The sequence below is a fragment of the Littorina saxatilis genome, linkage group LG14, assembly GCF_037325665.1.
Source record: "Littorina saxatilis isolate snail1 linkage group LG14, US_GU_Lsax_2.0, whole genome shotgun sequence".
Classification (NCBI taxonomy): domain Eukaryota; kingdom Metazoa; phylum Mollusca; class Gastropoda; order Littorinimorpha; family Littorinidae; genus Littorina; species Littorina saxatilis.
Window position 1 is genome coordinate 6,581,638 of NC_090258.1, and position 15,802 is coordinate 6,597,439.

General features: G+C 39.9%; 1 protein-coding gene across 7 annotated transcripts in view; it reads left to right on the plus strand.

Moving 5' to 3' along the window:
• The window catches only part of LOC138947008 (PP2C-like domain-containing protein CG9801), a 69,953-nt gene that overhangs the window by 24,447 nt on the left and 29,704 nt on the right, over nt 1–15,802 (plus strand). The window contains exons 4-7 of one of the 7 annotated variants that reach the window (XM_070318434.1): nt 2,569–2,750; nt 4,722–5,886; nt 8,367–8,420; nt 9,882–9,896. In XM_070318434.1, coding sequence (XP_070174535.1) covers nt 2,569–2,750; nt 4,722–5,886; nt 8,367–8,392 — 1,373 coding nt within the window. In that variant the 3' untranslated portion in view covers nt 8,393–8,420; nt 9,882–9,896. Of the gene's footprint in view, nt 1–2,568; nt 2,751–4,721; nt 5,887–8,366; nt 8,421–9,881; nt 14,431–15,802 lie in introns of those variants that run through there. The other 6 variants (XM_070318432.1, XM_070318433.1, XM_070318430.1 and 3 more) reach the window with 6 other exon arrangements.

Below are 15,802 nucleotides of genomic sequence, written 5' to 3' on the forward strand. Positions count from 1 at the left end.
GTTAGGGGGAAGAATTTACCCGATGCTCCCCAGCATGTCGTAAGAGGCAACTAACGGATTCTGTTTCTCCTTTTACCCTTGTTAAGTGTTTCTTGTATAGAATATAGTCAATGTTTGTAAAGATTTTAGTCAAGCAGTATGTAAGAAATGTATGAGACATTAGTATGTATGTCCTTTGTACTGGAAACTTGCATTCTCCCAGTAAGGTCATATATTGTACTACGTTGCAAGCCCCTGGAGCAATTTTTTGATTAGTGCTTTTGTGAACAAGAAACAATTAACAAGTGGCTCTATCCCCCCCTCTCCCCCCTTTCCCCGTCGCGATATAACCTTGAACGGTTGAAAACCACGTTAAACACCAAATAAAGAAAGAATACCCACAAGGATACCCACAAGGGTTTCATGTGAATAAAACGCAAGTGACTGGAAATATCCTATTATAGTTTCCCTGGTGAATTGTTTTTACAGAAGAAGTTGAAGCAATGTAAATAATGTGTGGGGATGGATTACACACATTTCTGTGTTTTGTCAAATATCTACATGTGCAAGTAATATAAAATATCATAGTTTGTGCAGCAAACGTTTCCCACAAGTTCAAGATAAGATGGTTGATATAATCTGTAGTGAAGCTGGGGATGTCTGCTTTTTGTCAGATATTTAATGCCTGAGGTCAGACAATGCACAGTGAGTCATCTTCAGACATTTTTTAAACATGCTAGTTTCAGGCACGGGTGGCAGAAGATTTTTTTTCAGGCAAAGGAAACTGATATTGCCAAAGGCCGATTCTGATATCTAACATTATTGGATGAAGCCTCCCTCTCCCCTCTCTCCCTCCATAAATTCCTCCCTCCTCCCCCCCCCCCCCCCCCCCCCCCTGCCCTCTTCTCTTTTTTACCCTAACGATTCTGATGATATCTAACATTATTGGAAACAGAGATGAAGAGTATGCTTGCATGCAGGTACATGTGCATGCACACACACACACACACGCACACACAAAAACACACACACAAATTCCAAATAATGTTACAGTGTTATTGTGGGATGTACCAACACACACACACACACACACACACACACACACACACACACACACATACACACACGCACACACACATTAACACACAGAGGGATAGAGAGAGAGATGGAGAAACTCCACTTAACGTTACACTGTTATTGTGGGCTGTCCCATTTTTTCATTCCGCACACTAGTGCTAAGTGCTATGGGTTGACAGTCAAAGGTCATTATGATACATTTTAACTGACGCTTGACATGTAGTTTTCACAAGCAACGCAGTTTCATGGCTGCCTTGCATACAGTACTTGACGGGATAATTCACTGCAGGGCAAACAATTTCCTTCTTGATTTCTCTGCACCCCTTCTGATGGAGTATGGCTGCCTTAATGGCAGACAAGAAACAGTTGAGCACATACAAGTCAAACTAATAAGAAGGGCGGGGGTGTAGCTCAGTCGGTAGCGCGCTGGATTTGTATCCAGTTGGCCGCTGTCAGCGTGAGTTCGTCCCCACGTTCGGCGAGAGATTTATTTCTCGAGTCAACTTTGTGTGCAGACTCTCCTGGGTGTCCGAACACCCCCGTGTGTACACGCAAGCACAAGACCAAGTGCGCACGAAAAAGATCCTGTAATCCATGTCAGAGTTCGGTGGGTTATAGAAACACGAAAATACCCAGCATGCTTCCTCCGAAAGCGGCGTATGGCTGCCTAAATGGCGGGGTAAAAACGGTCATACACGTAAAACCCGTGGGAGTTTCAGCCCATGAACGAACAAACAAACAAACTAATAAGAACGGGAGTTATACCCCACGAATGCAGAAGAAGAATTCTGTCAGCTTAGTTTCTGCGCACTCAGGCTATAAAAGGAGACTGCACTGATGTTTTTACGATCGGTTCAGGTTCACTTGAGTAACAGTTTGCATTCTCCATGTGCAGACCTCCAAGCATGTCAAAGCTGAATGTGATCAATCGGAGGAGGCAATTACTGTATACCCTGAGCCCCCCGGGCCCACACACATACATTTTGTCCACATTCTTTTTTTCTCTTTTTTTCAAAAACTTTTCTTTGGGATAATTTGATTCACAGTTTTGACTCAGTTTGCTCTTGGATGTAGAACTTTTTGTTTGGATAGATAAAAGAAGCCTGGATGTAAGAAGTTTTGTAGGGGAAAGAAGATGGGGATGGGAGGCCGGCGGGAGGTGTCTGCTGTAAATGTTTTGTTCATCTACAGAAGTGTTCTCTCTCTTAGTCTGTCACCTCTGCATCATTCTCTCTTGCCCAGAATATATTCTCCTTCTCTTGATTTAAAACCGCATTTTTTCTGTCCCAATTAACAGGGGAGCCAATAGCATACAACTTTGCAATATGTGCAAGAAAGAACAAGAGGTGACTATGACAAGAAGTATCCACGTCTGATTCTCTCTGACTCAGAATATTTATTTCTTCTTACAATCTCATAACTTAAAACTGCATTTTGTTCTGTACCTTCATGGTTGCAAACGACGTCAAACACCAAATAAAGAAAGAAATTTTGTTCTGTCCCAATCAACAGGGGAGCCAATAGCAGACAGCTTTGCAATCTGTGCAAGGAAGAACAACACAATACTCCTCATCGCGGACGGTGTCAACTGGGGAGAGAAATCTCGACTGGCAGCTCGATGCGCTCTGTACGGCAGCATGAAATACCTCAACTATAAAATGTTCGACAAACGCCAACAGCCTGCTACAACTCAGGTACGTTTCCACCTGTACAGGGTTACAGTATAAGATGCAGGGATCACTCAGCTCAGTAGATAGACTTTTTCCAGTTGTCTAAGTTTTTTCAAAAATTATGAGAAAAAATTCCCACCCACCCCCAAGAACAAAAAAATACACAAAAACAAACAAACAATCAACAACAACAACATTAGACAAAGAAATGTTATTCATCTCTGGTGAAAAAAATGCAATTTCATCTCAGAAAATGTTCAGACATGGGATTCTTCCGTAAATTTACGGAATTCCGTAAATTTTTAGGCTCCAGGGATCATTCTTGAGATTCGTGCAAATCCGCTGAGAAAATTTTGGGGTATATGTAGGTATAGACCCAAGTTTTTCGGCCGGTCCGCTGATCGCGACGCTCCATTCCATACTATTCTTGAACGGTTGGTTCCTAAAACGGTCAGACTGTTGCTGGTCGATCCGTATGGGAACGCGCTCTTTGTCTCCTACAGTCACCGTTTCAACGTAGCTATCGGGGATTCAGTATAAGCATACCGTATGAGAATGATTCGGCGCCATTTTTACATCGCTTCGAGCCACCTGCCAAAATGATGAGGAAGCTAAAGCGAGACGAAACCGTTCTAGCCCGGGAAATTGACCAGCAGAAGTACAAGAAAAATCTCTGGAGATTCGACTGGCTCGATGAAGTTGTATCATTGAGCTGGAAATACGAGAAAGGCCAGAAGACACAAGACGTGAAACTGAAAGTTGGCGATGCTTTTGCTAAAATCAACTTGCCGGGAAAAGCTCAGTGCACTTTGTGCAACGATGTTATCAACTACGGCTCCAATGGAAAGACTGCCCTCAAAAGCCACTTGAAAAGCAACAAGCACCTGACTATCCTGAAAACCCAGTCGGGTAATCAGTCACTGGGGTCGTTTGGCATTGACAAGGTAAGAACATTGAAACCACACCGTCACACGCCACCACCCCCCCCCCCCCCACCCCCCGCCTCTCTCTCTCTCTCTCTCTCTCTCTCTCTCTCTCTCTCTCTCTCTCTCTCTCTCTTTCTCCTCATTTTGAGACTTTGCGTAAAATTAATTTGAGAAACATGGGAAGGAAGAGAAGGGGGGGGGGGGGGGGGGGGGGGGGGGGCTATGATTAAGCTGAAATATGCATTTCAAGGCCATTTTTGTGTGTCTAAAACACAAAAAACCTTCAGCTTCTGGGGGCGAAGCCCCCAGACCCCGACCAGGGGCGTTGCCCCTGGACCCTACTGGGGGCCTTCTGCGGCCCCCAGACCCCCACCTTCTTTTTCCTTAATTATCACTTTTTCTGAATCCCATGTCTGAATGTTTTTACAGTGAACCGGGCTGGAGACACCTGCTTCTCTGACGATCCCGGAGTCTCCGTTTGAAATATATATATTTCTTCTTCTTCTTCTTCTGCGTTCGTGGGCTGAAACTCCCACGTACACTCGTGTTTTTTGCACGAGTGGAATTTTACGTGTATGATCGTTTTTTAGCCCGCCATTTAGGCAGCCATACGCCGTTTTCGGAGGAGAAATATATATATAATAATAGAATATACATGTAGCCAGTAATTCAGTTATTAAACCGTCATTGTGTGTTTGTGTCTGTTTCTGTGTCAGTGTGTGTGTTTCTATGTGTTTGTATTTGTGTCTCACTGTGCTTGTTCATTCTTTTTCTTTTTGTCCTTTTTAACAGAGCTATTTGTAGAAGTTTTTCAACCTAATGATGAATAAAAAAACCTAAAATGGTAAGTTGTTGGAACGTTTGTTATTGACAAAACAATACGTTAGAGTCATATCGTGACTGTAACGTATTGTTTTGTCAATAATATGACTGTAACGTATTATTTTGTCAGTAACAAACATACCAACAACGTACCTTTCTTGTTTTTTTTAATACTGAATTTTGGAAGGTTGACAGTTTCTTTGGTTTTGGATTTATTCAACCTAATGATGATCCTCTCTTTGCCCAGGACGCAATGACTCTTCTCAGAAAAGCACTGGACGAGGCTCACCGAGCCATCCTGGCCAGAGACGGAGGGCTGACCACAATGTGTGCATGCATGATCGCTCCAGTGGAAAACTCTGACCAGCACGCAGTCTGTTGTGTCAACGTCGGTGACAGTTACGGATTCGTCTATTCCAACAATCAAGGAATCCGAGAAGTGACAATTGGTTCCCATGACGTTTCCTCGGAGCGTGACATTCGAGATGCGGGAGGTGCTTTAGGGCCGGTAGACGGACAAAATCCTGAGCTGCACAACTTGACGTGCTCGGTGACGTTTTGTAACAAAGGTGATATCGTGTTTCTAACGACAGACGGAGTTTCGGACAATTTCGACCCGGTTGTGACAAAAATTGCTATTCCACAAAAAGCGGACGAAACCAACTTTAACAAAATTGAGGAGAACAATCCCAACGGCAGCTTTTTGATCGAAAGGCCAGAGATGAGCCCTAAAGAACGGCATGTGTATTCCATGAAAGAAATGGAAAGGGTGATACATGAGTACGAACTTCTGACAGAAGAGATGTGCTCTGCACAAGAGTTTTGCAGTGCGATGGTGCAACATGTCCTCACAGTGACAGACGGTAAGAGAAAAGTTCTAGAAAATCCAGCTCTGTACGCCAAACGCAAAATGACCAGTTCAGATAGAAAAAGAAGAGACACAGAAATTGTGGACAAAATGTCAAAAGCTCCCGGTAAGTTGGACCACGCTTCCATCGTCGCAGTGGAAATTGGCGGTTTTGTTTCGTTGGAAGAAGAGAAGCAGAGTAAGAGTTTCGAATTGGACAACGCCACTCGAATTTCCGACAACAGTGCTCCCAATACCCTCCCCGGTCTGACGTCCCCCACCTCCCCCCTGTCTCCTTCCATTACACCAAAGAAATCCGGAGCGCGGAAGCTCCTGTCAAAACTCAAAAATCTCCCCTCCCCCACCTCCTCTTCCACCTCCTCCCCTTCCTCACCGCAGCCTCACCACCATGGAGTAAAATCACCGTCATTGAACATCAATCGACCGCAGTCACCGCTGGCCTTGTCGCTGTCACCGAGGAAGTTCCTCAAGCATGGCCGCTCCCGTCTCAGCTCTGAGCCGGAGACACCTGCTTCTCCGACGATCCCGGAGTCTCCGTTTGAAAGTGAGGATCGTGTTGTGTCGTTTTCTTTCTGTGGTCTGGTTAGTCGTAGAACTGATCGTTCCTCTGCCTCCCACAGAGATAGCGTGTCTTCCTGTGACGGTGTTGTGGTTGCTGCCCTTGGGAATGAAGTTACCTCCCCTAACGGTTCCTTTGCATCCTCCCAGAGATTTAAATCTAGAGCTTATTCCTGTAGCGATGCTGTTGCCTCCCCTGGGAATGGAGTTAAAACCCCTGAGAATTGTGTTGCATATGTGCCAAAAACGAAAGCTTCTTTCCAAAACCACTGTGTTGCCTCCCCTGGGAATGGAATTAACTCCCCTGGTGGTGTTGCTACCTCCCCTATAGATGGGGTTACTCCCCATGTTGGGCTCGTTGCCTCCCCTGGGAATGGAGTTACCCCCCGAAGGAAAGAACAAACTTCCCCAAATAGCTTTGTCATTGCTTCACCAGCGAATGCTGTAAAGGGTCCGGAATCTGAGTTTGTGCCATCACCTTTCTCCCCCGTTTCACCTGTATTCGCTGACCCTTTCAACCGGAGTCAAGGCCCCTTACACCTACGTATTAGAACCAGCAGACGGAAAATTGTCTCCAGGTGCATTTCTGTTGAATCGAACTTGTGATGAATCAATCAGGAAAATGCTTTGACATAAAGCAGAATTCAGGGTTATGATTTTTTTCTCTGGTGGATTTCTGGCATTTTCAAAGCTCCAGAGATAATTTTTGAGATCTCCAAATCACAGCAAATTGCTTGATATTGCATTGTTTTCTTTTCGAAACTGTCATTTTCGTGATCTCAGGTAGGCGTGGTTGTGGACTTCTTTGTCGGAGTATTCCATACCTGCTGATTTTGTTAATTTACATAATGTACAGGTTCTTTAATGATTTTACATAAATTAATGTATTATATAATCAAATCAAAACAAATAACTCCTAATCAAAGAGAAAAGTGACTGCTTACTTTTCAAGACTTTTTAATTTGCATCCTCACACTGAATCTGTACACAGGCTTGTTACGAGGTTCTGAAATATAATTTGACTGCAGCTCTGCGCCAGATGCAGTTAGTATAATGTACCCATAAACATTCTTCTGAAATAAAACAGAACAGTGTCAGATAGTGATTCTGTTCGACCAAACACTGCTTCAATCAGAAATACAACTACTGCAGATACATGCTGGAAAAATATTGACATGTGTGTTTCTACCAATTTAGGACTTTAGATTGAATCAGCATTTAATGAATAAAGCAAGTGCATTAACTCTCAAAATGAAACGAATTCCTTACCACAGATGTATTACATCTGTCCTCATGTCTCAAGCTGCCCTCTTCCCCCTCTCCCTCCATTCCTCCCCTCCCCCCCCCCCCCCTTTTTTTTATATTTAGTCAAGTTTTGACTAAATATTTTAACATCGAGGGGGAATCGAAACGAGGGTCGTGGTGTATGTGCGTGTGTGTGTGTGTGTGTGCGTGTGTGTGTGCGTGTGTGTGTAGAGCGATTCAGACTAAACTACTGGACCGATCTTTATGAAATTTGACATGAGAGTTCCTGGGTATGAAATCCCCGAACGTTTTTTTTCATTTTTTTGATAAATGTCTTTGATGACGTCATATCCGGCTTTTCGTGAAAGTTGAGGCGGCACTGTCACGCCCTCATTTTTCAACCAAATTGGTTGAAATTTTGGTCAAGTAATCTTCGACGAAGCCCGGGGTTCGGTATTGCATTTCAGCTTGGTGGCTTAAAAATTAATTAATGACTTTGGTCATTAAAAATCTGAAAATTGTAAAAAAAAATAAAAATTTATAAAACGATCCAAATTTACGTTTATCTTATTCTCCATCATTTGCTGATTCCAAAAACATATAAATATGTTATATTCGGATTAAAAACAAGCTCTGAAAATTAAATATATAAAAATTATTATCAAAATTAAATTGTCCAAATCAATTTAAAAACACTTTCATCTTATTCCTTGTCGGTTCCTGATTCCAAAAACATATAGATATGATATGTTTGGATTAAAAACACGCTCAGAGAGTTAAAACAAAGAGAGGTACAGAAAAGCGTGCTATCCTTCTTAGCGCAACTACTACCCCGCTCTTCTTGTCAATTTCACTGCCTTTGCCATGAGCGGTGGCCTGACGATGCTACGAGTAAAATGGCATTGCGTTTCATTCTGTGAGTTCGACAGCTACTTGACTAAATATTGTATTTTCGCCTTACGCGACTTGTTTAGTTTTACATAACATCAGTATAATATTTTTACAAAACCGTCCGTATACAGTGCCTATAAACAAATGTTGACAATTTACTGTCAAAGTAAGACATACATGCGTAAATGTCCGTGATTTCTGCAAATGAGGCCATGTACCTGTACATTTGATTTTTTTTTTATCTTTTAAAATGTAAGTCCCAAATTCCTATTGAATGTTGACACATTATATATTATCAGCTAGTAACAAGTTTGCTTTATTTTGTTTAAGGTTTTTTCACCACCATGCAGACTTAAAAGAATTAACACCTGCCCCACATATTTGGTAATCAAGTTTAATACCAGTGGTGCATGCCCGGTTTGGTTTTAATTTTAGTTTTGGTTTTAGTTTTATGTCTTGTTCGAATTCAAAAATTAGTTTCAATTATTTTTTGAGTATGCCAACATTGAGGGAAACTTATTTGCATATTTCTAATGAATGAAAGTAACTGCATAATGTAAGCAATGCCACAAGGTGTTTGCTAGCGTTTTATTATGGTGATGCCATTTTTTTGGCTGGACTCTGCAGTAAATTTAAATTATAATGGGGAAGAAAGTGTGAAAAAATTTGAATACACTGTACTTGCATTTTGCAGAAGAAAAAAAAAGAGGCAAAACATGTATTGATGTAAGATTGAATCCACAGAAGTGTTCGCATACTGATCTTATAATTAACTTATTATTTTCTGGGTTTATTTTTACATTTAGTCAAGTTTTGACTAAATGTTTTAACGCAGAGGGGGGAATCGAGACGAGGGTCGTGGTGTATGTGCGTGTGTGTGTGTGTGTGTGTGTGTGTGTGTGTGTGTGTAGAGCGATTCAGACTAAACTACTGGACCGATCTTTATGAAATTTGACATGAGAGTTCCTGGGTATAAAATCCCCGAACATTTTTTTCATTTTTTTGATAAATGTCTTTGATGACGTCATATCCGGCTTTTCGTGAAAGTTGAGGTGGCACTGTTGAAATTTTGGTCAAGTAATCTTCGACGAAGCCCGGACTTCGGTATTGCATTTCAGCTTGGTGGCTTAAAAATTAATTAATGACTTTGGTCATTAACAATCTGAAAATTGTAAAAAAAAATAAAAATTTATAAAACGATCCAAATTTACGTTCATCTTATTCTCCATCACTTTCTGATTCCAAAAACATATAAATATGTTATATTTGGATTAAAAACAAGCTCTGAAAATTAAATATATAAAAATTATTATCAAAATTAAATTGTCGAAATCAATTTAAAAACACTTTCATCTTATTCCTTGTCGGTTCCTGATTCCAAAAACATATAGATATGATATGTTTGGATTAAAAACACGCTCAGAAAGTTAAAACAAAGAGAGGTACAGAAAAGCGTGCTATCCTTCTTAGCGCAACTACTACCCCGCTCTTCTTGTCAATTTCACTGCCTTTGCCATGAGCGGTGGACTGACGATGCTACGAGTATGCGGTCTTGCTGAAAAATGGCATTGCGTTCAGTTTCATTCTGTGAGTTCGACAGCTACTTGACTAAATGTTGTATTTTCGCCTTACGCGACTTGTTTATATTTCTTGTAACATGTGAGTTTGTGCTTTTTTTGTGCCAGAAGTTTATTTTTTGCTGTGTTTTGCTGAGAATGTTTTTGTTTGAATTTGCCCAGTATTTTACTTGTGTTTTGCTCCAGTAATTTAGTGATTTTACTTGCACTTGATGACAGAGTGTACTGCAGCCCAGTAACCGATGCCTGTCTTGTTTTTGTTTTTCAGTTTTAATGAATCTACGTATGTACAGCCACACTTTATGAGGTCACTTTTATCCCATTTCTTATGTGATGCACTCTTTTTTTTTAAACATTTTACGTGGGTTTGAACATTAATGCATGAGTATGGTCTTTCCCTAATATATATATGATATAACTCTTTCAAGTTTTGAATGTTAGCTAATAGTTGGCTGTACTTGAAATAGTTCCGCTTCAGTGTTTGGAATGTGCAAATATATATCGTAATCACTTGTACGATATATATGTCGTGGCTGTGATTGGAATCCAACCAGATTCCAAATTTATCTGGATGAAATCGAAATTCAACCAGCTAAGATTAGAATTTATCTCCATGCAATCTCCATGAATGAAATGGGAATTTTTGGTCAAATGGCACATATTCCAATTTCAACATTTTTAGATCTAATTCCAGTGTTATCCAAAAGTGCACTAGGTTTCAGTGGATAGAATCAAAAACTAATTTCATCCATACTCATACATCTTATCACATGAATGAGATTAGAATTCTGATTTTCACCACTCAGCCTACCTGGCAAATGTCAGAATTGTCCAGTTGAGATTAGAATTCTGATTTTATCCAATTACATTCAGAATCTAACAAGATTCCAGTTGCAGCCATGAAATGATGCACTACACTCATGCATCATAATGATTGTTATTTTTGGGTCCACCTTTGTAACATTTTGTACTGTCTCTTTTTCTCACTTGTATGCCTTGGCTAGTTTCTTGGAGCATGGCTTTTTACATTTTTTGAATATATTTTATAATTATTTGTTTTGAAAATTAACTGCTATTTTGACAAACACTTTGTCTTCTAATGCCATTTCTTGTGCAAACCCATTCATGCGTGCATAATTGTTCAAACAGCAGGAGAAGACTTAGGACTAGGGCTGGTCCAATCACAGAGCTGGTAATGATTGAACATTTGATTTATGCTCAGAACAAACACATATATATTCCCAGATGTATCTAAATTCCAGAATCCTCATGTACTTTGTATAATTATAAATCCCCCATGTACTTGATCTAAAATGCATGAATACAATCTATTTCTAACACTTTGTTGTGGTGAAGTGACAATTTTCTATAAAACGCCTTTGTGATGTGTTTCATGGTTGAAAGAGGTTAAAACTGCCAATATGATAATTCAATATCTAACATGAAAAGAAAAAAAACACTAATTGCTTGTAATACTTTTTTGGTTCATTTTTTCAAGATATTTTCCCTTGTATTATATATATCTATATATATATATATACACTGGATTTTGGGATTTTCTATATTACATGTAATTGGTATTTTATTGTACTATTCCTCAACCCAACCCCTACCCTATCTTATTAGTGTTGATTATAGAGAATTTATTTCTCAGTCATCAATAAATTTCAAAATTGAATGAAAACAGTTCTTGAACAAAGACAAACAGCAGCAGTGGAGGAAAAGTCAATATAAACAATCATGACATTTAGTGAGAGAGTAAAACCTGGATGAAATCATAAGACTGGCCCATTTAAATAATGTTGTAAGATTGAATTGGTATACAGTAGTCTATTTTGTTAGTGTAAAATTTAGTTTGGGTATCATTTTTCATCATTGGTGAAAGTCAGTCAATTAATGATCTCTTGATTATGCAAGAACGTTTAAAATCTGTTTTTCCTTTGTTTATGGAAGATCTAGTGCTTTTAGTTTTAATTTGAATGTAGCCTTTTTGTACATGTACAGCTTTCTGTCACATATTATTTCATGGGAAAACGCTTGTGGGCATTATGGTATATATGTATACACACGGGTGTAACAGAACCTATTAAAACAGCTGTAAATATCCTGCACCAATTATATGAGTGCTTTATTAAAAAAAATCGATAATTGATTAATTGAGTATTTGCTGATAAAGATTTGTTGGAGATCTCAATTAGTTGTTTGTTATAAATGTCAAGAGATATCAGTACATTGATCAGAATTGTGGATATTGGGAGGTATGTGACGGGTTATGGGGTAGACCCACTGTTGCTGTCTTAAAAACAAATTCCAGGCTTCTTGGAGGAGAGAGAGAGACGGAGAAAGAGAGGGGGAGGAAGACAGAGAGAGAGAGAGAGAGCACATGTACATTTAGCTGCTTCAGTTCTGTGTTGTGAAAAATGTGATAGTAAATCTATATAATTGATTACATTTTTTTTCAAATATGTTTATTTGAACAGATTTTGAAATGTTTTGAGAACATCATAATTTATGCTGATTTTTTTGTTTTGTAGAATTGGAAATTACACTTCTTTTACAGCTTGCATTAATATCTGTGTTAGAATGTGTGCATGGTGTATCCAGTTTAAAAAGTTAAATTTGCACAGTTTGTGCATCACATGTACTGTAGTACTGCATGGCCTGTTAGGCATGATGGACTGAAGCTTGTTCTGATCGTTTGTGGTAGAATGAGTTATGCATTTTATTTTATTTTAAGATACCTTCCTTTGTGAGTAAACAAACATTTACAACACTACCGATCAGTCCAGGCAAAAGTGAGTGGGAGAAGAGCAATTCTTCCGTTTATCACACACCAACAGTCCTCAGCCGCACACAGAATCAACATACAAGAATGGTGTGTTAGTGGAATGTTTATTTACGACAAAACAAAACATTACATTCACTGTACTTTGACCCAGCGGACAGACAGACAGACAAACAAGTATGATACAGATAATAAACTTATCTGAGAAAATGTTCCAAGAAACTCGCTAGGAAGACGCATTAAAAGCAAGCTTCTTGGAATCTTTTCTCAGATATAAGTTCATTATTTGTATCATATAGACCGGCACGGTTGGCCTAGTGGTAAGGCGTCCGCCCCGTGATCGGGAGGTCGTGGGTTCGAACCCCGGCCGGGTCATACCTAAGACTTTAAAATTGGCAATCTAGTGGCTGCTCCGCCTGGCGTCTGGCATTATGGGGTTAGTGCTAGGACTGGTTGGTCCGGTGTCAGAATAATGTGACTGGGTGAGACATGAAGCCTGTGCTGCGACTTCTGTCTTGTGTGTGGCGCACGTTATATGTCAAAGCAGCACCGCCCTGATATGGCCCTTCGTGGTCGGCTGGGCGTTAAGCAAACAAACAAACAATCTGTATCATAATTGTTTGTCACAGTGAATACAACGTTTTGTTTTGTCATATAAATTGAACATTCCAATAACATTTCATTCTTTTCTTTTTTTATTCAGAATTGTGTAACATTTGCAGTCTATCTGGTTATGGAGCTCAACCCGACATAATTTTTCTGTAGAGAGTGAGAATATTTTGTTGAATTAATTTCGTAACTTACACCTACATCAATCTGTGAAATTACAATGGTACCTGCGATGAAAGGATACCCTCGGGACCAGCCGAAAATCCCCACATTGCAGGTGGCCTTTCATGACAGGTATACTTTGGTAAAAATAATATAAAAAGGGACAAGAGAAGGTGTCCTTTTAAGGGAGGTGTCCTCTCATGGAAGGGTCCACACATCGCAGGTACGGCTGTACTTCAGAGAAATATTTCCACTTAGCACAGGAAGCAGTCTGGCTGTTGATCTTTGGCATGTGTCCAAGTGGCAGGATATTGCTCTTCTGCCATGTACACGCTGGGACAGGTCTGTGCTGGTGTACTGATGATGGTTTACAAAACGAGAAAGATACATGTCCTTTAACTGCCTTGCCTTGTCATGACAGTAGTGCATGAGTTGTGAAACAGGTAGTTTTTACTGTGTTTTAGATGTAGAATGCAGGTGACCAGGGATTGCCAAATCTCAAAATGTTAACTTGCCAAGAAAGTTACTAGCTCGCTAGAAATTTCGCTGGCCCGGTACATACCACAGTTGCTGCATCTGCAGGGTTATATGGCTTTGAAACTCGATATTACAACCAAAAGTGTTCCACCGGACCAGAATGTTCACTGGCCAGCCAGGCGAGTTGCCAGGCGGTTTCTACTAGCCCGGCGGATTTTTTACTCGATCGGGCAGACGATTTGGCCATTCCTGGGTGACTGTTGACTGTTGTTATGTATGTCGTTCATCTTGGTTGCTGAGCCTTGTGAGTGTATTTGTTTTAGTGTTCTCAAGACGTCGCTTGCGATTAACTTCAAGTATTTTACTTTATTTATGTTTTGCAGTTTGTGTACACAATTAAAAAATATATATTTTCAGATATTATTAATTCTGACCTTGACCTTGACCTCACAGTGTTCTTGCCATTAATAATTCGTTCTGTTTAAGTAATCGAATTTTTTTCAAGTATATTTTTTAAACCAAGTGAGTATATTATTACATTTTTGATGTGTTTCACTTTGAATAACCGTTACGCTGCAGCTGTTGTGCTTATTTAAAATGAAAAAAATTGCCACAGTAATTCCATCACACCTGTGATTAAATGTAAAAACATTTCTTTATTTATTTATTTTGAAAAGAGATGCCCCCCCCCCCCCCCTCCCCCTTCTATCCTGTTTTACAGTCATATGCATTACTGGACAAGTATTTAAACTATTAAAATGCAATAAATCCAGTTTTAAAACGTTTTGATTCTCTTTGTTTCTTTCTAGCATTTTTCTCTCATCCTTTCTTTGTAGCATTTTTACGCTATATTTCCCAGCCTAGAATTCATCTCTTGACTTAGGCCAAAAAAAAAATAGTCTGTTTACGGTAACCCGACCGACCCTATTTTTTTCGCGCGACCCTAGACTTTTTTTTGGCATTTGGGGGGGGAAAAAAAGGCAAAATAACGTAAAAATATGGGGTTTTTTGGGGAAAAAAACAACCAAAAAAACCCCGACCTACCGACCCTATTTTTTGGCCTATTTTACCGTAAACAGACCTATTTTTTGTTTGGCCTTATGAATAGAATGATATATTCATTTATCAAGCGCAAACAGATAGTATGTATGCTTCTTATGAGACTAGGTTTCACAGCTTGCTTTTCGTGTTGTGGTGCTTGGTGAGTGTTGTGCTTGGTTTTGTATGACAGTGTGCTTTGAGTAACATATACCAGTGTGCTTTACAGTAATGGTCATAGCATTTATAAGTTTTGGAAAGAAAAGACAAATCTGTGTGTATTACAGTAATAGTCATATCATTAAATCAGTGTTATTTACAAGTTTTGGAAAGAAAAGACAAATCTGTGTGTATTACAGTAATAGTCATATCATTAAATCAGTGTTGAAAAGGAAAGAGAAATTAGTATACGTTACAGTAATGGTCGTAGACCTTTATCAGTGATGGGAATAAGGAAGACATTCTTTTCCTGGCAGTTTCCGTTATAACCGGTTGCCAGAAAATGCTCTTGTCAAAGTTAAATAGAGTCTTTGTGAATTGTTACTGTTTGATTTGAATACAATATATATCCGTGCAGACAGACACAACCACACAGGCATAGGTGAACACAAACATTCCCTTCACACACACACACAAACACGCACGCATGCACGCGTGCACAAACACACGTTTATACACACACACACACACACACACACACACACACACACACACACAAAGACAAAGACAATGATACTCCTGTACATTTCATACTCTTATTCTCGAGAAACAGGAAATCATCATTTTCCAGCGACCCTTTGTCTTCGCCCCTCTACCCCCCCCCCCCCCCTCCCCCCCGAACACACACAACCATCCTCCAAACCACAGCCACAGAGAGCCACGCACACACACACGCACACACTGCACAGCCGCACACATGCACGCACACACACACACACAACCACACACACACACACAACCACACACACACACACAACCACACAGGGTTAACTCGTTACCATCAGCTCTTGTCCTTTCTCTTTTTTCCACACCAGACGTATGTAACTGTACCATGCACGTAACATCCGTTGATGGAAATCTATATCATATAGCAGACCTACAGCCATTCACATGAAGGA